At 47.0% G+C, this 21973-nt stretch overlaps 1 protein-coding gene across 2 annotated transcripts in view; it reads right to left on the bottom strand.

The window, feature by feature from the left end:
• The window catches only part of PODXL2 (podocalyxin like 2), a 32369-nt gene extending 11377 nt beyond the window's left edge, over nucleotides 1–20992 (bottom strand). For both annotated transcript variants that reach the window (XM_058566858.1, XM_058566865.1), the window contains exons 1-2: nucleotides 20905–20992; nucleotides 15189–15467 (exon numbers count right to left, since the gene is read on the bottom strand). In XM_058566858.1, coding sequence (XP_058422841.1) covers nucleotides 15189–15467; nucleotides 20905–20992 — 367 coding nt within the window. The remainder of the gene's footprint in view (nucleotides 1–15188; nucleotides 15468–20904) is intronic.
• Nucleotides 20993–21973: the final 981 nt, after the last annotated feature.

Here is a 21973-nt window from a genome sequence, read left to right as displayed (position 1 = left end):
TGTGTGACCACCCCCTCAGAGATAGCCATCGTTAACAGTTTGATGTATATCTTCTCTATTGTCTTTATAATGTGTTTCTGTTTCCTTATCTGGAGACTTCACCAAGAAGATCCTTTTAGTCCCTTGTCTAATGGGTTGTTAGGAGGGTCTTCTTGGTGAAAGTCCAGATGGGGTCTGAGAACCCTCTTACAACAGGAGCAGATGAGACCCATATATTACAACCATTGTTCCTAAACTGTGCTCTGTTTCTATAATTTAGGCCTTGACAAGGAAATGATAAAGATGCAAGGAGAGCTAGACAGAGGCCACGGGCTGAGCCCAGAGGTTTCTAGAGCCTTCCAGAACTTCCAGGGTCCCTGCTGGCAGTGGGAGAGGGGATTTTTCTTCTCCCTGCTATTCTGAGGAATTACATTTTGAAGCAGAGAACTTAGAGAACTCCTGGAGACCAGGACGTTTTCTGGCTTTTCAATGAATGCTAGGCCTCTTCAGGATAATGACATATGAAAACCATAGACCTGTTTTGTTGGAAATTCATTCAAATGACAGATTTTTGTGTGTGTGTGAGGAAGATGAGCACTGAGCTAACATCTGTTACCAATCCTCCTCTCTTTGCTGAGGAAGATTGACCCTGGGCTAACATCTGTGCCCATCCTCCTCTACTTTATATGTGGGACACCTGCCACAGCATGGCCCGATAAGTGATGCACAGGTCCGCGCCCAGGATCTGAACCCATGAACCCCGGGCTGCCGAAGCAGAGCATGCGAACCCAACCACTACACCACCAGGCCGGCCCCTCAAATGACAGATTTCTTTTTTAACTGCCAAATGAAAGTTTAAAAGTTTAGACAAATTTCTGGGAATATGGAAAGCAGATGAGATCATAGGAACAGATAACCTCTCAGCCAAAAGAAGCACAGGAAAAGACAGCAGTGGAGGAGGGAGGCTCTCTTACCAGAGAGTTAAGGAGAAAGAACGACTACGGGGTTCAAGAACATAGAATATAGAAAATTCATGGAAAAGAAGATAATTTTTAAAATTCCACTTAGTATCCTCGGAAAGACTCAAAGATATCGCATCCCTAAAATAAGAACAGGTTATAAGAAAATCAAGTAATGTTTAAAAAAGAAAAAGTTCTTGGAAATTGAACTTCAGTTGTTGAAACGTGAAAACTCAATAGAACGGTTGGAAGAAACAGTCAAGGAAAAGTCTCCAGAGCAAAAGCAAGAAGACAGGAGAGAAAAGTTAACAGATATACAGGACCAGTGCAGGAGGTCTAATGTCGAGCTAATATGATTTCCAAAAAGACAGGACCAACAAAATGGAGAGAATAAATAGCCACACAAAGCAGAAAATGTCCCAGGCCTGGCAACATGAATCTTCATATTGAAAGGGTACATAATCAAAGGTGAATGATAAAAGACTCACACCTAGCCTCATTCTCATCACATTTCAGAATTCTAAGGAGCAAGAGAAGATCCCAAAAACTCTCAGAGAAAGAATAGGTTACCTACAAAGGATATCAAATTATCACCAAGCTTCTAATCAATAACACTAGACTGCAGGAAGGAAACTGAAAAATGCATTCAAAATTCTGAGGGAAGATTATTTTGAAGCTGGAATTCTATATTCAACTAAACTATCATTCACGTGTGATTACAAAATAAAGACATTTTCATATATGCAAGAACTTAAAAGTTTTACTATCCACAGCTTCTGAGAGAATTACTTAAAGAAGTTCTCCAAGAAATCCAAAGAAGAAGACATGAAAAGTCAAGAACCATGAGAGGAATGTGATGAAAACAAATCTCAGGATGGAAGCTGTGCAGCAGGCCTAGAGAGCAAGCAGCTCAAATCAGGACGAGGATCCAGAGGGCTCTCGGAAGAACTACCACACAAAGAAAAACTGATCCCCGTAAGAAAAAGCATGATTTTTAGCAGCTGAATAATCTTAGTGATAACTGAAAGTCCACTATAATATTTAAATAAATAAGTAGAATAGTCCGCCCAGCCCATTTTTGTTCATTATACTTTTTGAGTAGCAGAGACTTAGTAACTGAAGCTCTTCTCCTCCCCCTGCACCCACTCTGCAGGGAAGCTGACCTATCCCCACACACAGCAGTCAAGCACGACTCTCCAGGGAGAGGCCTGCTGGTAGGACAGTGACCCCAGAACTGCTGAGGAAACCCACGCCAGCCTCTAATAACTGAGCAATCTAGTACACCTTTATAAATATGAAATAATGAGCAAGATTCATAGGACATTTGAGGAAAGCCAGCCTCACGAAGAAGCATAAGGGAGAGAAAGCATGAGGGCGACCTCCGAGAAAAGAGTTACTCTAGTAAACAAAAGAGAACTTAGAAAAATTTCTCATTAACATCTTCAGACAGATTCAAGAAGAAATTATACCCATAAAACAAGAATAGAAGGGGGCTGGCCTGGTGGCGCAAGCGGTTAAGTGCACACACTCCGCTGCGGCGGCCCGGGGTTCACCAGTTCGGATCCCGGGCGCGCACCAACGCACCGCTTGGCAAGCCATGCTGTGGCAGCATCCCATATAAAATAGAGGAAGATGGGCATGGATGTTAGCTCAGGGCCAGTCTTCCTCAGCAAAAAGAGGAAGATTGGCAGATGTTAGCTCAGGGCCGATCTTCCTCACAAAAAAAATAAAAAACAAGTATAGAAGAATAGAATATATAAAAGAATAAAAATATTTTACTTCAAGAGAAGAACTTTATAATAGATAGATCTGTTTAAAATTAATATGCAATGCATTAAAACATAATTGAAGTGGGCTAGATGACCACCTGACAGGAATACTACATAACAGAATGTCAGATGGGTGCTTGGGAAACACAACATACAAAATCTCTTACAATCATACGATTTCATGACTAGAAGATTAATCTGACAGCAATAAGAATTAGATGAAGGAGAAGATGAATAAAAGCAGAGAAAAGAGTTAGGGGGCTTGTTGCAATGGTTCAGGAGAGATAAATGAAGGTGATAACATTAGAAATGATAAGAGAAGAAGGGATTCAAGAGATGGCCCTGAGGTAGAATTGATAAAATGTGTGAGTTGGCTAACAGGAAGAAGTTAGCACTCTGGCTGACTGTGGGAGTAGCCACACCATTCACAGAGATGGTGAACTCTAGAGGAAAAGTGCACTGGAAACCCTCAAGAAGCACTTGAAATAGCCAACAGATGAGAATGTGGCAGGAAGATGGTGGATGGGGACGCACTCCCTGGCAGAACCCCACTTGGGTAGGGGAGTTCCCTAGAAGGCAAGCTGACCAAAACAACTTGTCTACTCAGTTTGACGCTGTCTTTCCAAAAGTCTGAGTCTCTATACCTCCAGAGAAAGCCTGGCTCCCAAGAGAATTCCCTACACTGTTTACATCCTCCTCTAAGATGGCCAATAATAGCAGTCATGCTCTTGGTGACATGATCTGGAAGCTAGAAGACTTAGCCACCAACTTACTTGTCTAAGCAACGGTCAGTCCCCTGGCTTCTTGGGGCTTCAGTTTTTCGTATGACAAATGAGGATGCTGGTATATGTGATTTCTAAGATTCTTTCTAGCACTAATATTCTAAGCCTTAGTTTCGATAAATGTGTCTTATACACCACTGGCATTCAAAACAACAACTCCTCTACTGTCCTAAATAAGAATTAAATGTAATTCACTAGATTATAAGCCCCTTTTGACAAGCAAGGTGATTTTCTTCGTGTCTGTATTCCCAGCACCTAACACAGTGCCTGGTCCAGAGCAGAAAGGAGAGCAATGCGTGGTGTTGAATGCTTGACTCCCATCTTCTGCCTCCTTCTGTCCTTCTAGGGAGAGAAAAAAGCCTCCAATCACAGTGCAGACTTCCCCTGCACTATTTCCATTAGCGCCTCCTCCACCTCCTTCCGTGTGATCACTTCCAAACAGCCAGCCCTTGACTCAGCATTTCTGCATGTCTTTCTCCACGAGGTCACTGATTCCAAAGACGTGATCTATTGTCGCTGTGCTACCGAATCTCCATTTTGCACCAAGCCTCCCCCGTCCAGCCTCTCCTCTCCAGTGACGTGACAGGCCACTGAGCGATGCTCACTGGCACTCGGAAGCAGCAGGACTTTTCCTACTTCTTTACCACCTCTCAGCACCAAAAATTATTCCTTTTCCTTTTCCTGCATGATCTCAGTATATCAACTGACATACTATGATATTCCTGCCTTGGACATGTTACTTAACCTCTACCTGTCTCCTTTTCCTTATATGTAAAATAATAATAGTACCTAGCACATAGGGCTGTGGTCAGGACACAATGAGATTAAACGTGGGTACAGCCCATGGTACAGAGCATATTCCTCCACCACCTCCTGCCCCATTATTGTCATTAAAGGAATTTTTATATTGTAAAATCATAATAGGAAAAGTAGCGCTATTCTGGAAGTCCACTCCCCAGGATGAGGGGCAGGATCAGCGCTTGAGTGATAAGTCAGAGAGAATCCAGGAGAGAGGGCAGGGCAGGAGAGGATTGATCGTCTAGTGACAAGTCTAAATAACGATGTGAATATGAAACGTCTCTGACACCAGAAACAAGAATTTAACGGGAAGCCTAATGGGAGCACAGTCTGTGAAGCAGAGGTGTAACAGGAAGCCAGCCATGAGCAGCTGTGGGACAGACTCGATGGGATGAAAACGGGGGTCCCAGGCAGTGGGTAGTAGGCTTGGACCCAAATATGAATGTAGACTAGTGAGTAAAGAAACCAAGCTTTATCCAAGAGTAGAACCATGCTATGATCGACCAAGAAAGATACAATAGCACTTCTATGATATTCCTGCCAAAGACGGAGAACCTGAATCTAATCGTGGGGAAACATTAGGCAACCAAAATTGAGGGGTATTCTACAAAATAACTGGCCTGTTGCCTTCAAAAGTGTCAAGGTCATGAAAGACAAAGAAAAACTGGAGAATGTCCCAGAATAAAAGAGACATGACAACTAAATGCAGTAAATGATTCTGGACTGGACAGTGGACTGGAAAAAGTAATGTTTTTTCTTTTGCTATAAAGGACAGTACTGAGAAAACTGGCCAAGTCTGAATAAAATTTGTAATTATATAATACTATCGTATCAATGTCAATTTCCTGATTTTGATCACTGTACTGTTGTTTTGTAAAAGAATGTCTTTGTTCTTAAGAAATACACACTTAAGTTTTTAAGGGTAAAGGAATATCATGTCTGCAACTTACTGTCAGTTTAGAAAAAATGACATGTCTAAATGTCTACAAACACATACACAGAATAATAAAGCAAATGTGGCAAAATGTTAACAAGAGGAGAATCTGAGTGAAGGGTACATGGGAATTATTCTTTCTGTAAATTTGAAAATTTTTTTTCAGTAAGGAGTTAGAGAGCATCACTTTAATTACTGGCTAATGAACATGCCTGAGCCACCAGGAGAGGAGAGAATGGAGGCAGGGACAGGGCAGGCCGTCCTGGGCTAAGAGCTCTAGAGTGCTCCGGGAGGGGACACAGCTGCATGAGACAGGTGAACAGTCCTGGTGGACAGGGAGGAGAGGGCTTCTCCCGCGCAGGCTCCAGGGAAGGAAGACCAGGCCTCGAGGGGCTCGAGACACTGAGAGGGGAGGCGAAGCCTCAGCACACTGTGGAGAGGAAAAAGGAGTAAACTGGCAACGGAGGAAGAGAAAAGAAGCAGTGAGCTAGAGCAGGCAAAGGAGCGGGGTGGAGATCAGAGACTGAAGCAGGGGAGAGGAGAGGACAGCACAGGCTAGGGGCAAGAGGGCGAGGAGGCATGGTCCCCTCTCCAGGTAAGGCAGCCTGCTCCCAGCCCTGCTGCCATGGAGCGCTGCGACTCCACACAGGGAGAGCCGGCCTGCTCAGTGCCCAAGGTCCTGCCTTCCTAGTCCCCTACTTCAGGCATCCGGAGTCGGCACAGTAGGTCCCCCCGAAAGCCTGTCTGGGACGAAGACGGACCTGCAGAGCACTCCCCACACGCCCCACACCTGGACACTGGTGTGAACAAGCAGAGACGCCCAGGAATCTCGTTCGAGACAGCACGAAAGCCAGTCAAAGCCTGTCCCTGTCCCCAAGAGGGTAGTGACAGCTACGGCACCAAAGAGGTATGAAGGGTTCCCCATAGCTCAGGCCCTCTGGGGGAGGCTCCAGCTTGGCCTCAAAGCATGGAGGGTCAAGGAGTGGCTAAGCTGCAAGGGGACTCAGAAGACAGCTAGCGCAGTCCTTCACTGTCCAGGAGATACCCGAGGACCACCTTAGACTCATTAACTCTCCTCCCCGAAACACCAGGCAACAGCGCTGTGAAGCTGCAGTACCCCCTGGTGGCTGTCGTTGGAAACTACACCTTCCCCAGGGCCCTGGGGAAAATCCAGTTTCCCAGTCTCAGACTTAGTACTTTACAGGTCAATAGGGGCCCTGCGAGATCAAAGGGCCCACTGCCCTCCTTTTACAGATGAGGAAACAAAAGCTTGGAGAGGGAAGGATGCTTGCTCTAAGTTGTGAAGTTAGACTTGTCATAGCTGTAAAGTTGTCAAACTCAGGCTCATGTGTTAGGCCAGTGCCCAGACTTGGCTTCAAATGTGGAGAGGACCACACTGACAGCAGTCGCTTCTCCTCTCCCAGTTCATCTGCACCAGTCCCTTTAAAGCTGGGCCTGAATCACCAGAATGGTGGACACGTAAGAGCCAAGGCCAAGCCTCAGAGTTCTACAGGCAGGGGAAGGAATTCCGGATGCCCCTTGGCTTGGCAAAGGACCCTGGCTTCTAGGCTGGGCACACCCACTCTTCTGGGACATGAGGCTAAGATGAATGCAAAACACCTGGCCCGAGGAAGGCATTCTTTTCTCCCCAAGGCGATCTCTTCAAGTCACACTACGTCTTACACTCCTTTGAGCTTTCCACAGGACCCAGCTCCCAGTAGGTATACCTGCGGGCAGGTCTTATTGTAACAGGACTCCAAGGAGCTGAGGGTCCTAAGATAGAAGGGACCTAGGTGGTTATCTGATGGCCTCAGCCCTCTGGCAAGTGACTGGTGAGTCTAGGATGGTGGGCTGGCAATCCTTTTCAAGAGCATGTCTTGGCCTCCTCAGAAAGGCACTTCTGTGTTGTTGGCTTTTTTTTTCCTCCCTAATTTCCTTAAACCCAATTGTGATGGTTTGGTTACAACTGAAGCCCATTTCTGTTTTATCAACTAAGTGAGGAGCACCCGGAAAGCAGCTCCCTCTGGGAAAAAAACCCTCATATTCTCTTAGTTGTCCCAATTTAGCCTTCTTTTTCTGGGGCTAAACGACCATAATCATTCCTTGTTCTCAACCCCACTGTCAATCTTCTTCTCTTGCAAAAACTCTGGATTCGCCACAGTTTTTAAGAGCGGTTACAAAATCAAGAGTAGGTACACAATAATATTTGCTGAATGAATTGCTGAAAACTGAACAAGACTAACTAGAGGCTAACTGAAGCAAAATATAGAGTCCGAGTCTTGACTCCTGCAACATCATTTCAATTGATCACAACATTTAAGCTGCCTTCTCCCTAGGTGATTGATACGGCGGCTCAGAGGCAGCTGGAGGTCCCCTTGAAGTTCCAGGTCTCGACAACATGGATTCTCCAGGCTCTTTTTTTCTTTTAATCTCACTGTGGTGCTGGCCTTTGTTACCTAAATCACGTTGCATTTTTTCCCTCTTATATTTCATCACAGTTTTGTAGGTCTCTTCTCCCAATCTATCAAGGTCACACTGGACTTTTTCTGCCTTCCAGGGTAGCCATAGTCTTATGGATGACCTTCGGCATCAGCTGAAATATTAATGAACTGATTCGTCTAAGACACGGAATTAAAACAGGCATGAGGGCCAGTGGCCTTGAAAGATCACTTTAAATGTCCCTTTAGGTTAATGTCAAATCACAGAAAATTGTCCCCTGAGTGCAACAGTAAAGCCAGTTACTCAAGCGAGTGAATAAAAAAACACTCAAAAAATTCACAATAGATTTGTATAAAACACAGGTGCAAGGCAAGACGCTTTCGGTGTAATTTAAAATGACTTTTTAATAGTCAATCTCAGTAGTCATCAAAGAAATGTAAATTAAACAAGATGATAAATTTCTTGGACTACCGACTTGACAATGTATGTATATATTTAAAGATAATACCTGGTGTTGGATCAATGCAGGAAACAGGAACTCAATCTGTGCTGATGTGAGTGGAAATCAGGCCACATTTGGGGGGTGGGGGGCAATATGAATGAAAAGCTTTAAAAACAAACATTTTGAACCTACATTTCACTTCTAGAGATGCACCCTAAGGAAACAATTAAGGATGATCATAAAGATTTGGTTTTAAGGATTCCCATCACAGCACAGTTCATGTAACAGACTGGACACAATCCAGCTTCCACACAGCAGGGGGCCAACTAAAGAAATGGTAGCCTATCTATACTCAGGATACTACTTCAGCCTTACAACTGAGGCTGGAGAGCTCTGTTTGGTAAGTGAAACAGCAAGATCTGTACACTATAATTACCTTTTTTATAAAAGCATATTTTATGTATTTCCCATATGGGAAAAACGTCCAGAAAGATATACGCCAAAATGTTAACATTCGCAAACTCTGGGTGATGGGATCATGAGTGGTTTTTATCTTCTTTTAACTTGTTTGCATTTTCTAATTTTCCTATGATATTTATTACCAGCTTAAAATAAAAACACAGGGCTTTTTTTCTTGGTGTCTAAGTGAAAGTGCTTCTGTCAGCTGGCCCTCCTCTTAGTAAACGTGCGTAAGTGCGAGCAGTGACCCACAAGGTCCAATCATTCTATAGCAGATACGATCTCAGCAACGATTTGCTGTAGAGAAGCCGTGTCCAGGTCCCAGCAGACAGCTGCTTTGATGATCTGGTTTCTACAAAATTCATTACAGGCAATAGTAATAAAAGTAGTCTAACGGATGATTTCATTAGAAATCTCTTCTCTATAAAAGGAGCAGATCTGGAAGCAGAAACTCAGATTTGAGATTTAGCTCTGCCACTTATTATCTACGTAATTTAGTGCCACTTTTAAACCTCTCTAAGCCAGTTTCCTTAGCTATAAAACAGTGATACTAATCATGCCTGCTTTTACAGATTTCATTGGGTTGCTTTGAGGTAAAAAAAATCATGTGAAAATAATTTATAAAATACAAGCACTTGAGGAATCTTCCTTACTCAAGTGCAAATACCCAACCATCACTTCATTCCCCTCTTTCTGTTAATGGCACCTCAATTCTCCTTTGGGGGGAACTCCTCCCCCTTCTTGGTCCAGGAGTGTGGGGCCCTGGTCCCTGGCTTCAGACCCAGTCTGGCCCAGTCAGAGAATTCCATCCCCATGCCCTTAGCATTGGTTCCAAGATGGGCTCATGACCCAGACCAGACTAACGAGCCTCCATGCTGAGACTTTTCCAGAAGTGCTGGGGCAGCAGAGTTCTCTCTCTGCTGGCGTCGCAAAGTGAAAGAAGGACGAGCCCTAACCCCAACCCTAACTGGAGTGACTGGCGGCTCTCAGCCCCACAGGAGCAGCCTGCCCAGGAATGAAGCCAACGAGGGAAGGCAAAGCACGGAGGAGCAAGGCAGCTTCTGAAGCCGTTTCAACACCTGGACCACACTGGCCTGGAGCTGGAAACCTATCCCTGTGCCTGCAGGTACTGAGCCAATAAACGCCCTATTTTCACACAGGCCTGTGAGACTGTTTGAGCTGGGTTTTTAGAACTTGCCAAACCCAAAAAGTTATCTCTTTTCTTGTAGAACACTAATTAGCTTGTTCAATAGGAAAATTAAAAATGCATGTGGAGAATTTTATTAAGGAGACTGAAAAATGAAAGGGGTGGAGAGTGACCACAGGGACGGTCTTGGGATGAACAGGTAACCCAGGAAAGTATTCTTAATCATTAACAATTTTGCATAAATTAACTGACCAGGCTTTAAGTTGGCTTGATGCTAGCTGGTGGAGTGGCAATTTACATTCCATTTCTTTTTCCCTACTTTGTTGAGAACACTCTTTTCACCTGAAATGTCAGAGAATCATATTATTTTAAAGCTGGAAAAGACTTCTATCATTCCCATGGTCTCACTTACAGGTGAAGACTGAAGCCTCGGTTATAAAAGGAATCCACTCAAGGTCACACCACTCCTCACCGGCCAAGCAGAAACTCCGCCAGCTGTTCTTACCATCAGACCCCTGAGGGTCACTGCCACAGAAGGAGAAGGAAGGCACCATCTCTGGTTCTTCTAGGCCCAACAAACCAGAAGTGAGATGTACAACAAAGTACTAGCGACAATAAAACGTACTGGTTTCCTCTCTAACACATAGCATCCACGTGCTCCCATGGCAAGAACCCAGGTGCAGAGGCATCACTGCTCAGGAGACACCAATTCTAGACTCAGCTCTGCCACACACAAGCTGTGTGACCTTGGTCAAAGCTCTTAACCTCTCTTGGCCTCAGTTTCATCATTTGTGAAGCAAAGACAGTAACTGCTGCCTTGATGACCTCACAGAGTGGTTGTGAAGTTCAAATGAGCTAACCAAAGAGAAATTCTATGAAATAATGGTGATAAGTACTCTACAAAACATTAGACATTATTGTTAGTCTCTAGTCAAGTTATTTAGCTGAAAGGCCACATAAGAGAGCCATGGCTTTGGAGTATGACAACTTGGGTTTGAATCCTGGTTCCTACACTTATTAGCTGGGCTGTTATCCAACCTCCCCAAACCTCAGTTTGTCCACTGGTCAAATGGGAATAACAATACATACCTAAATGTTTTTGTGAAGATTAAATGAGATAATATACTAAAACACCCAACCCAGTGCCTGGCATTCTCGTGTCCAATACATGGGTAGACACCATAATTACTGAAAGGGTACCTGATCTGAGACTGGGCCCATCTGCAGCATGGCTCTCAGCAGTCATTGCTACTGCTGCAAGGAGCTATCCATGTCCCCAGTGGCCATGTTAGGATGGCACTTAGCATGTCACCCTGAACTATGGATGGACTCCTTACCCAGGCGGGCCCTTTGAAGGTTCCTTTGGTCCCCTCCAATCTGAGGAGCAAACCCCAAGAGTCGATGACCTCCTTCCTTCCAGAGAACTCGTAGATGGAAGTCTCTGATTTTAGGGTCAGGAGCAGAAGAGGGCAGTGGGGAGTGGCACACACTGTCCTCTCTGGGATGCCTCCCCATACAAATCAGCCTAACACCCTGAACACCTGTCTCTGTCATGTCCTAATAGCGTATTATCAAGGTGCTGTGAGAAAACAGAAGCAGGAATTACTAGCTTAACTTCAGGGCCAATGTCAGCACACAGAGATGTCCCCTCTGGGCAGATGAATTACAAAAATGTGCTCCTTCCATCCAGCCCACGGCCTGACAAGTAACATAGACTGGACTTCAGCCCCAGCTCACGTGCTCAGTGAGGCACCCCTGGACGGGGCACCAGCAGAATGACCATCTGTAGTGGTCCTGCTCACTGGGTAGAGCTGAAAAAGCCCTCTCAGAGGCTATGTCTTTTGAGCCTGGTGTTGAAGGATGAATACAAGTCCAGTAGGCAGGTGGGATGGAAAAGAGCACCCCAAGCAGACAGGACAGGAGTATGGGCATCACAGCTTTGGGAACTGGCCAAGCCACTATTACTAAGAAGACACTGATTCTCCACCCAGCTCCATCCCATACAAGGCGTGACCTTGCGCAAAGCACTTAACTTCCCTGTGCATCAGCTCCACGTGTGCCAAGGAGGGATAAGAACAGGCTAATTACATGACGCATGTTGGAGAAGGGAAGGAGGTGAGGCCAGAGGAGAGGCTAGGCCCAGACTGTTGAGAGCATTTTCTGCAACACTAAGGCCTTTAGCCTTCATTCTGCGGGTACTATTTTTTCACAAATCGCCTTGGCGGTGCAATGGAGAAGAGACTGGCCTGAGGAACAGTAAGGGCTGTGGGCAAGCAGACCAGTCAGAAGATGAGCAAGGAGGGAGCCTGGACAGAAGCAGCTCTCCCTCCATCCCCTCCTCTGTACCTCTTGCCATTCCCCTTGTAGGACACTCATGTCCCTGCCTCAGTGGATCAGGTATGTATAGTACAGGTGAGGAAACAGAGCCTGCTGTGGGGCCAGGTGAGGAGGAGGAAGAACGTCTGCAAAGTGCCTATCACGGAGATTGCAGTCAATGAATGACAGCTATTTCTATCATTAAGAGACCTAGAGAAGCCAATGGGAGAAGAGAGATGAAATGAGAGAAAAAGAAGGGGAAATGAAACGAATGGGGTGAGGCAGGGAGCAAATCCGAGTTTATCAAAGCCTGAGGGCCGTCCCACCGTAACCCTGAGGAGGTCCCAGGCCACACCTGCTGCTTTCTGACTGAGGCTCCCTGAGTAGCCTGCTTGTCAGACTAGAGTCTCTAGAGTCTGAACAAAAGGAAAAGCCCAGAGAAAGACCCAAGTACCTATAACTATCCGGCACAAGGTAAAAGCGGATTTCTTTTCAGTGGTGAGAGGATAGATTCATCAATGGATGCTGCTACAGCAACAGGTTATCTGTACAGGGGAAGTCAATTAGATCCCTATCTCACGCCACACACCAAAATAAATTACAGCTAGAAAAAGGAGTTAAATGTAAAAATTTAAACTGAAAAAGAATAGAAAAAATAAAGGTGCATATATCTCAGGGAGGGAAGGCTTTTCTAAATATAAAGCAAGAAAAACACAGAAACATTTCAAAGGAAAGACTGTCCAAGCTTATAAAAAATATATTTATGTATGTCAAAAATTACTATAATAAAAACAAAAGTAATTGATAAACCGGAAAAAGGTTTTCTGTATGTCAGAGAAAAGGTTGGTATCCTTTTTACAGGAAGATTTGTACAGTGCTAAGAAAAAATTAAAGCCTCAACAGAAAAAAATGGAAAAGTAATAATAACAGCTAATATTCACAGAGTCCTTATGATGTACCAACACTGTGCTAGGCACTTTAAATGTATTATTGCGTTTCAACCTCACAACCCTCTGATACTATTTCCTACATGAGAAAACCGAGGCTGTTACTCGCTAAAACCCCACAGCTGTTAAACAGCAATGCTGGGACTCTGGAATCTGCCCGACTCCAAAGGCTGCTCTTAATTACACTCTGCTTCAAATAAAAAAGAACTATAAATGGTCAGAATATATATATATTCAGTATATAGACAGATTCATCAATGTGTGTGTGTGTGTATATATATATATATATATATATATGCACGTATATACCTTAAAATTTACTAGTAATCAAAGACCATTATAATTTTGCCTATCAGATTGACAAAGTTTTCTAAACGACAAAATCCAGTGGTGGGAAGGGGTCCATAAACTGGCATTCATCCCACCTTTGGTGGGTGTGCAAATTGGAACAACCCTTCTAAGTGCTAATTTGGAAATATTTAACAAAAGCCTGTGGAAAGATTCACATCCTTTGTGTCAGACATGCTCCACCCCCTCCATATCCACTCTCCACCTTTCTCTACCCTGCCCTCTCGGGAGACTCACCCAGTGAATTACATCAATAGGCCACATCCCTGCTTCCTAACAGGACTCCTGGACAGAGGCAGGGGAAGGGAGAATGGTGGGAACCCTGGCAGGAGACGAGAGGAGTGGAGGCACGGGATTTACTCTCCTGGTTTCCCCCTTGTCGGGTCACTGCTCTCGTCAGGGCCACCTGCTCTCCACCACTCTATCTCTGCAGGTTCCTTTCATCCATCCCACCCTGTGTCCCTCTGGGTGTAGGGGCGCTGAGTGCTCTGCTGCCGCTGGCCCTGGATTCCTCTGTGGTTCGCTTGTCCCCTGCACATACCTTTGTAAATTCATGCCCTATAAATAAACCCTCCTTGGATTATCTTAATTTGATTGTGTCTTCTGTTTCTGGGTGGGATGTTGATTGATACATCTTCAGACCTAGCAATTTCATTCTAGAAATTTATCCTAAGGAAACAATCAAAAAAGTGCAAAAATATATAAGGATATTTGTAGCAGCATTAAAACTGGAAACAACCTAAATATTCAATAACAGGGAACTGGTTTCATACATATGATGATCCACATGATGAAATACTACATAGTCATTAAAAATCAGGTTATAAAAGAATATTTAATGATGTAGAAATACATTTATGAAATATTTTAAGTGAAAACATTATGTCCCCTATGATTCTAATTTTGCATACAAAAGTCACCTCAGGGATGTATCCCAAGCTATTAGCAGTAATTATCTTTTAGTTGTGAGATCATGGGTGGATTTTATTTTTTTCTTTGTATTGTTTTTGTATTTTTCATATTTTCTACAATTTTCATGTATTATTTTTATAATTACAGAACATAAATACAAAATATTATATATTTTAAAAAGAAAAATTAGGGTTAAATTCTGTAACACCCCACTCCCGTGTGCGCGTGCATGCACACATACAATCTGACAGCTTAACATTTACAGATGGGCTCCTGCTGGCGGAGAACATGTGCACAGCTGCTGTAGTGAGAAGCACCGTGAGCACACTCTGTCGCATCTGTGACCAGCCCCTGCTCTGCACATTCTGGCTGAGTGTCAGCCTCAGGCTTGCTTTGGGCCACACATGTTCGTCAGGCATGCTCTGAGACCCAGAAACCAGCTCTGGTGCATGACTGAGGGAAGGGCAATTACAATGCCTTGATCGGCGGTCAGAGAGACCTAAGGAGGGACACAGGATCTGCTGACCTCCAGGAACCTTCAACAGAGACAATACAGCACAGGAGGGGAAAAAACCAACCAAATAAAACCCTAGACCTCGGAATGATCTAGGCTTGAATCATGAGTGAATGTCTGAACAGCTGTGTGACCTTAGGCATGCTTTAACCTCTCTAAGCTTCAGTTTTCTCATGTTTAAAATGAGGATAATATTATTTATCTCACAGGCTATCAGCATTATACTGAATTATATGAGCACAGAATACTCAGTAAACAGGGGTGAATATTAAAGAGAAAAGGGCCTCCTTAGCCAATCAGACACTGGGAGTCCCGGAGACTTGGCTCTGCTGTGCATGGACAGCCACAGGGTCAGAGCTGGGGGTGGCAGGGAGGGAGGATGTGACTCGAAACACCAGCTGCAATCAGCACATACTCTCAGGTTCTCAGGTGAGAAGAGCTACCTGCAGTGGGTCCCAGGTCCAGACTTGAGTCATTTAGCTCCTCCTCCTCTTCCCAGAAGTACTGTGGCGGCTGCAGAATGCGGGACTCTTCGCTCTCTTCGCTGGGGAAGCCCGAGCCAGGGGCTCCCAGGCCAGCTCCCAGCCCCATGGCCTCACTGGGCTCCTCCGAGTCCAGCGGCTCCAGGCCAATGGGCAGCAGGAGGTCCAGTAGGGAGGTGGAGGTGAGGCCCTCTGGGCCAGGCTCATCAGACCCAGCTGTGCACGTGCCCAGGGACACTCCTGCACAGACACAAAAGCCAGAAGGTTAGGAGAAGCTGGAGGGAACAGAATGGCACAGAGTTAAGACGTGTCTCCAACAACAAAGAACCCAGGGGTGGGGGTGGGAGCTTCAGGGGATGCTCCCAACACCAAGGGGCTGCGAGGGGATTCTGAGATGCCGTTCTCATTTCAAAAAGGCCAAGCTGCTTTGCCCTGCCTGTGGCAGGGGAAAAGGGGAGACAGAGAGACAGCCAGGAGAGAGTGAGAATTGACCAACTCAGCATCCGCTGGGCATTTGCCCACTCAGAAACATCGACTGAGTACTCATTCTTCACCACAACTGTGCTAGGTGCTGGGGGCACAAATGCAGTAAAGACGAGCTCCCTGCTTTTAAGGACCTTGTGTAGACACTGTTCCCCAGGCTTCTATCCTTGGCTGAAAATTTTCCAAAACTGCATTAAGAACATGATTTGTATTTCAGCAATTCAGGATCCTAAACACAGTCTTTAAAAACCACGTGAGGTCACAGGTCAAACTCATCCAGTGTTGGTAATAACATGTTTGTTTACAATCTTGGATCCTTCTCTCCTAATTTCAAACAAATAAACAGAAACAAATTAAACAGCATCTTTTTATCCTCCCTCCCACTCCCATTCACTAAGAATAGGAATACAGCCCTATTTGCAGGTTTCACAACTTAGTTTACTAACTTAATTACACGAATATTACCAACTTGCTATATGTCCTCCTGAAAGTTGCCTCTGGGTCTCAGTCTCCTCATCTGAAACATGAGGAAGGTGGATGAAATGACCTCCAAATTTTCTTTTCCAAGACGAACATTTGATGAGGCAGGAAAGAGGGAACTTCAGGGGTTACTTCCTGCTCTACCCATGCCGTGCACTGTGACCTGGCTTGACAGTAGTTCATGAAAACTTCAGTGATGTTTATAATAAAAATAAGAGCTAACATTATTGGTGCCATGTGCTAAACGCTTTGCAAGCTTTATATGAATTTTAATCCTTACAACCACCTCATGAAGTATCAGGTCATTGGTTTGGCGTGTGCCAGCACAGCGACTGGCCCCCGAAGAAAACAGGGGCATTGCAGACTCAGAAATGAGTTCTATGAGAAATGGAGTGACTGTCCAGGGGGTGACGGAGTCTTTGCACACTATGCTCCAGTCGGACACGAATACGAACGTCTAGTAGTGAGGAAAGCACTCGGGGGTAGAGTGAAAGGGGCTTCACAAAGTAAAAAGTGTGCAGAAGAGGATAAACAGGTCTTGAAATCAGACACAGAAGGATGTTCTAATAGAGAGAACCTGGCGCCAGGGAAGCAGATTTACGTTGGTTGTAATTAGCTGGTTTCTCCTCACAAAAAGGTCTTGCAGATGTTCCGTAAAGAAAGATTGGAAACCTATTACTTGCTGGGCTGGGTACCCCTTCCCCAAAGGATTCGTAAAGGCAGAGAATATCCAAGATAGCCTAATACTTCATGGGATTTAAGAAGCAAGGAAAGAAGCCAGAGTTGAAGACTTAAGAGACACCCCCTTTCTTCTAGCACCCTGCTCAGGGTCCCCACGGCAAACCTAAACAATACGGTGGCTCAGAGTGCAGCAATCGCTCCTTCTCTCGCAAAAGACCTCAGTCAGTAAAGTGGCTCCCTACATGTTCACCAAGAACCTCCTTTATTTATATTTCTGCCTGGATCCTATGTTTAGAAATATTTCATATATAAACTGTACTCATTTAATAGTTACTTTCCAATTTTTTAAAAGTTACTCAGAATCATATATACGTACTGCCAGTCAGATATGACGCCTACCAGAATCAAACTTTGGTTTTAGGTAGGCTGAGCGTCCTCCTGGAGGTAAAATCTGCAGGAGATTTGCAGTTACACAGAAGAATATGGTCCCCCCGAGCTCCTAGTCTATGCCACATATTGCGCCAGGCCCTCCTTGGGAGACACAAAGATGAACAGGAGACAACCTCTGCCCTCTGGGAAACAACTGTTGTTTGGGAAACGTAATATAAGTTTTATATAAGATACCAGCCGACATCACAGCCCTACTTTGCAGAAGTGGCACCCTCAGGGCTGCGCAAACCAAACACGAGAAACTAATCCGGAAGAGCTCACGAAGTTCCGGGAGAAAAACAGTCAATTGATGAGAAATGTCTGTAGTAATTAAGTAACAAAAATTTTACAGGTTCTCAGGCCACCTGAGCAGCCAATCGTGAGAGGGCCATGCGGTGAAGAGCTTTATCTACATGCTCCAGTCTCTAGCAGGTATGCTGGGAAAGACACTACTTCAGCCTTTTTAGAAAAGTACAAACTGATTTTCTTTAAGAATTCTTGGGGTTTTACCCTCTACAAAACCACTGGAGGATCAAACATGTATTGCTTCTTCCAAACCTTCGAGCTGTGTCTCAGAGCTGAACTGTGGCATAGTGGGAGAGAAGCCACCGCCATCTCCACCTCAGTCCGGCTCTCCAGAACAACCTGGGTCTTGATAAAACCACATCTGTCCTCGGGAGCAAAGTCTGACCAGCAGTCCTACTGATTTCCCACCTCTGGGGATAAAATGCTTTTGAGTCAGTGAAGCTCTTTGTGCAGTGGTCTGCTGAGGGCGTTGGGTCTATTCCCTGCCATTTCCACAACTCAGGCAAGTTCCTCCATTCTCTGCACCTCTCTCCTCCACCTGTCAAGCGGAGGAGCCACAGTCTCTCTCTCCCTCCTTGTCTGCCTTTCCCAATGGTCTGATAGGAATTAACAGAGATCTTGATAACCTTGCTGAAAAGCTGCGTGTGAACAAAGCAATCTGGTTTTTCATTCCTTTTCCAGTAAACAGTTCCATTTTCTTCAAGTTATTTTTCCCTTTGATGATTATTTTTTCTTTATATAGACCTTGATATTTTCAAAAGCCTTGGCAATGGGTAATTATTTAGGTAATTACGAGAGACTACTTATTTTCAATCTTGCCCACCAAAATAGTAGCTGAGACCTAGCCATTCTGTGTATAATTACTTTTGCACTTAATAATCTGCCTTAATTGAGACCCCACCTGATTTAAAATATCAGAATTACACTCTTTGTGACTGATTTTCTTTTTTTCTCTAACACCTCATTTTACTTCATCACTCCCAACAGAGAGAGGGAGAGGAAAAAAAAGCACATGGAAAGGATTCGGGGAACAGCCTCAAAGAATTGAAAATGTGACACAAACAAACTCAGAAAAAGACACAAACGAAGGAGGCTTTTATCTCGGGGGGTGGGGGTTGTGAAAAAAACAAGGCCCTAGTAATCCCCATGTTTTATCTTCCCTGCAATCTGCTCCTGATCCAAACATCCTTTTCTGATTTCCACCATCAGCCACACCCCCACCCTGCCCCTAATCAGCAGCTTTGAAGTCCAGATCTCCTGAGCCCTTGCCAGACACCAATCCGGGAGCTGCCCAGCAGCATCTGTCACACAGCCCCCACACCCTTGAGTGTCAGCTACAACAGAAATTGTCTAGCACTGTCACACTACCACACACACACTTACACTTGTGTGCATGTCTGTATGTGTCTGAGAAACAATGCTGAAGGGTCCTTGCAGGGTTTCCATACAGAGATGTGTGAGAAAGAGACACAGCGCTAGACGTGCACATGTCACCCAAGCTCAGGGGTAATAATGTGCACCATGAGGAGCCCGTACAGGGGAGGAGGAGGAGGCAGAGAGAGCGGAGGGAGCGAAGCTGCTGATGTTAATCCACGGCTAGCCACGGGGGTACAGGCAGTTACAGCCGGGCATGGGTCCTGACAGATTCTGCTGGCCAGTTCTGGTGTGGCTGTCCCACAAAGAAACAGCAGACTAATCAATATTTAATTTAATTGTGGAATCTCACCTTCTCCCAAGGATGGTTTAAGGCACACAAGAATAGAGGCAGGTGTGTGTGAGTGTCTGAGACAAACACTGAGGAGCATTTTTTCTGTGCACACCACTTAGGTCCTTATCCATCCCTGGATTGACAGTGGAGAAAATGTACCCTCACTGAACTGAGCCTTCCTGGGACACGCATGGAAGCGAGTGGCCCCTTTTCCCTCCCAGCCATTTTCCCTGGGATTCTGTCACTAGGACCCCACAGCAGTGGCCCATCTCAGTGCCACCATCAAGCAAAGACTGCTCCTCCTCTCAAGTAGAGACCCTTCACAAGTTTCTCCTTCACTCACAAACATGCACACAATGTGCCCATGTCTTTGTGGGTTAACTGCCTGGGAAGCGCCTAGTAGCCAGGGGCCCATGTACACTCCTACATACACATGCACACATGTTATACTCCTGGGTGTCCACTGGAAGTGGAGTCACTTAAGGTTATCTGATAAGCCCACACGTATACACACACATACACACTCATCCCAGTACCTCTCTCCACCAACACCAATTACCAATCACACCTTAACATGTGTACTCACGTCCATCCTCTCCCCTCCGCTATGCCGGCTGCCTGGAGAAGCTGTTCAGCTGTGTCCTTATTTGACCCACCCTTGCAAACAGTCTTCTCCCTACCCCCATTCTGTGGTGGTGGCCTGTCTCATAGGCTGTCACATACCTCATGCCTACCCCCACGCACACACCTAAATCTCGTGTCTGCCACTCGGAAGCTGTTCAGCAGGTCTGTCTCTTTCTTTCTCACAAGCACATCCATTTCACATCTGCCCACCACCCCCAAGAGTGTCATCACCCGCAAACATCCCCATGCCCTTGTGTAGCTGCTGAATGGAAACCACATCTCAGGGGTCTCTCATGCACCTCCCCGCGTGTCAGCTGCGCAGGAGCTATCCAGCAGTGTCACTGTCACAGAGACCTTCCCGGTGCTCCCAAACCTCTTTTTATCAGCTCCTAACAAAGTTGCCCAGCACAGTCTAGTACACGCATTCACGACGACACCGGCCCCTCCCCGTCCAGCAGCACCCCACACACATACACGCATCCCCACTGTCGCCGCAGCCGTGTGTAGACACTCTCTGGCAGTATCCCCCTGGCAGCCGCAGACGCCCCATGCTCAGGTAGTGGCGCCACGAGACTTTTAAATGCTGTGTCCCCAGCCCTGTGTGCTGTCACGGGGGTTGGAGGGCAGGTCGCTCCCTCTCCCACCCGCGCTCCCCGCCCTCCCGACGCCCCCAGTGCAGGGCCCCAGGGGCGTGTGCAGGCGCCGCGGCCACGCTCCTGGCTCACTCTCGTGTGCATGTGCGTGTGTGTCGCGCTCACGCGCACGGGACCGCTCACACCGGGGCACACGCGGCCGCCCCACGCACCCTCGCCCCGTGAGCGCGCGTGTGGGGACGCGCAGCCGCCCAGCCCGCCCGCGCTCCCGCGCCCCGCCCCGACCCTTTGTTGGCGCTGGGAGCTGTCCAGCACCGCGGCCCGCCCCGCGCCGCCGCCCGGCCCCGCCGCCCGCCCGCGCGGCCGCACTCACCCCCGGCCAGCAGCAGCAGCAGCAGCGGCAGCAGCAGCGGCGACGGCAGCAGTGGCCGCAGCCGGGCGGGCCGCAGCACCCGGCCCATGGTGCAGCCGTCGCCGCCCGCAGCCGCAGCGCGCGGCGCCTCGGCCGGCGTCAGGGGCCGCGCGGGCGGTGGCGGCGGCGCGCGCCCGCCCCATTGGCCCGTGCGGCCGTCACTCACCCCGGCCCCTCCCGGCCGCGTGCCACGGGCGCGCCCCCGCGGAGAGGAGGCGGGCGCGCGGGCAAACGCCCCTCCGTTCCAACCCCGCCTCCCGCCGGCCAATCGGCGCCCCGGAGGCCCGGAGCGGGCGGGGCCACACGCACACCGCCTGGAGGCCGGAGCGTCGCGCCTCGCGCCTCCGGACCTCAGCCGCCTGCCGGGGCCCGGCGACGGAGGAGAGCGCTGGAGCCACCCGGTCACCCGTACACTGGGAACACTCCTGCGCGTCCCAGAGGCGGAGAGTGGTCCACTGCATCCACTGAGATTGGTGAGGGGACGGAGGAGAGGACACTGGCGCTGACGACGGGGAGAGCGTGGCTAACCGTCCATCAAGAGGTCCAACGGGGGCCGTGGGAGGAGTGGGGTCAGGAAACGCTCCTGAGGGGCGCTTGAGCTGGGTGGCCTGAGGGCCAAGGTAAGAGGACTAGGCGAAGGCCTGGGCCACGAGGGAGCAAAGAAGCAGACTTGCGGGCAGGCAGTCCCGTGCGCGTCTTTACTTCAAATTGGCTCAGAAACCTTGAGCGAATCTCTTTTCACTTCTGGGCCCGGGAGCCTCATCTGTTAAATGAGGGCTTTGGGTTAGTAGGGCAGTATTTCTTAACTCTTGTTAGGTGCTGTGTCCCGTTTGTCAACTAAAGTTCACCCATGTGCCAAGCACGATGGTAGCGAACAAAACAGGCGCAACCTCCGGCCTCATAGTTTAGTCCAGTGGAGAAGACAGACTCAAAATCAACACAACGCAGATATGATCGCGTAATTACAATTGTCGTGAGGTCTGTTAAGCAGTGTAAGGGGCTATGAGACAGTGTAGAAGCGAAGCCTTAC

Source organism: Diceros bicornis, chromosome 2 (assembly GCF_020826845.1).
Source record: "Diceros bicornis minor isolate mBicDic1 chromosome 2, mDicBic1.mat.cur, whole genome shotgun sequence".
NCBI lineage: Eukaryota > Metazoa > Chordata > Mammalia > Perissodactyla > Rhinocerotidae > Diceros > Diceros bicornis.
Note: the sequence above shows the minus strand (reverse complement) of the source record. Positions and strands in the feature narration are given on the sequence as shown.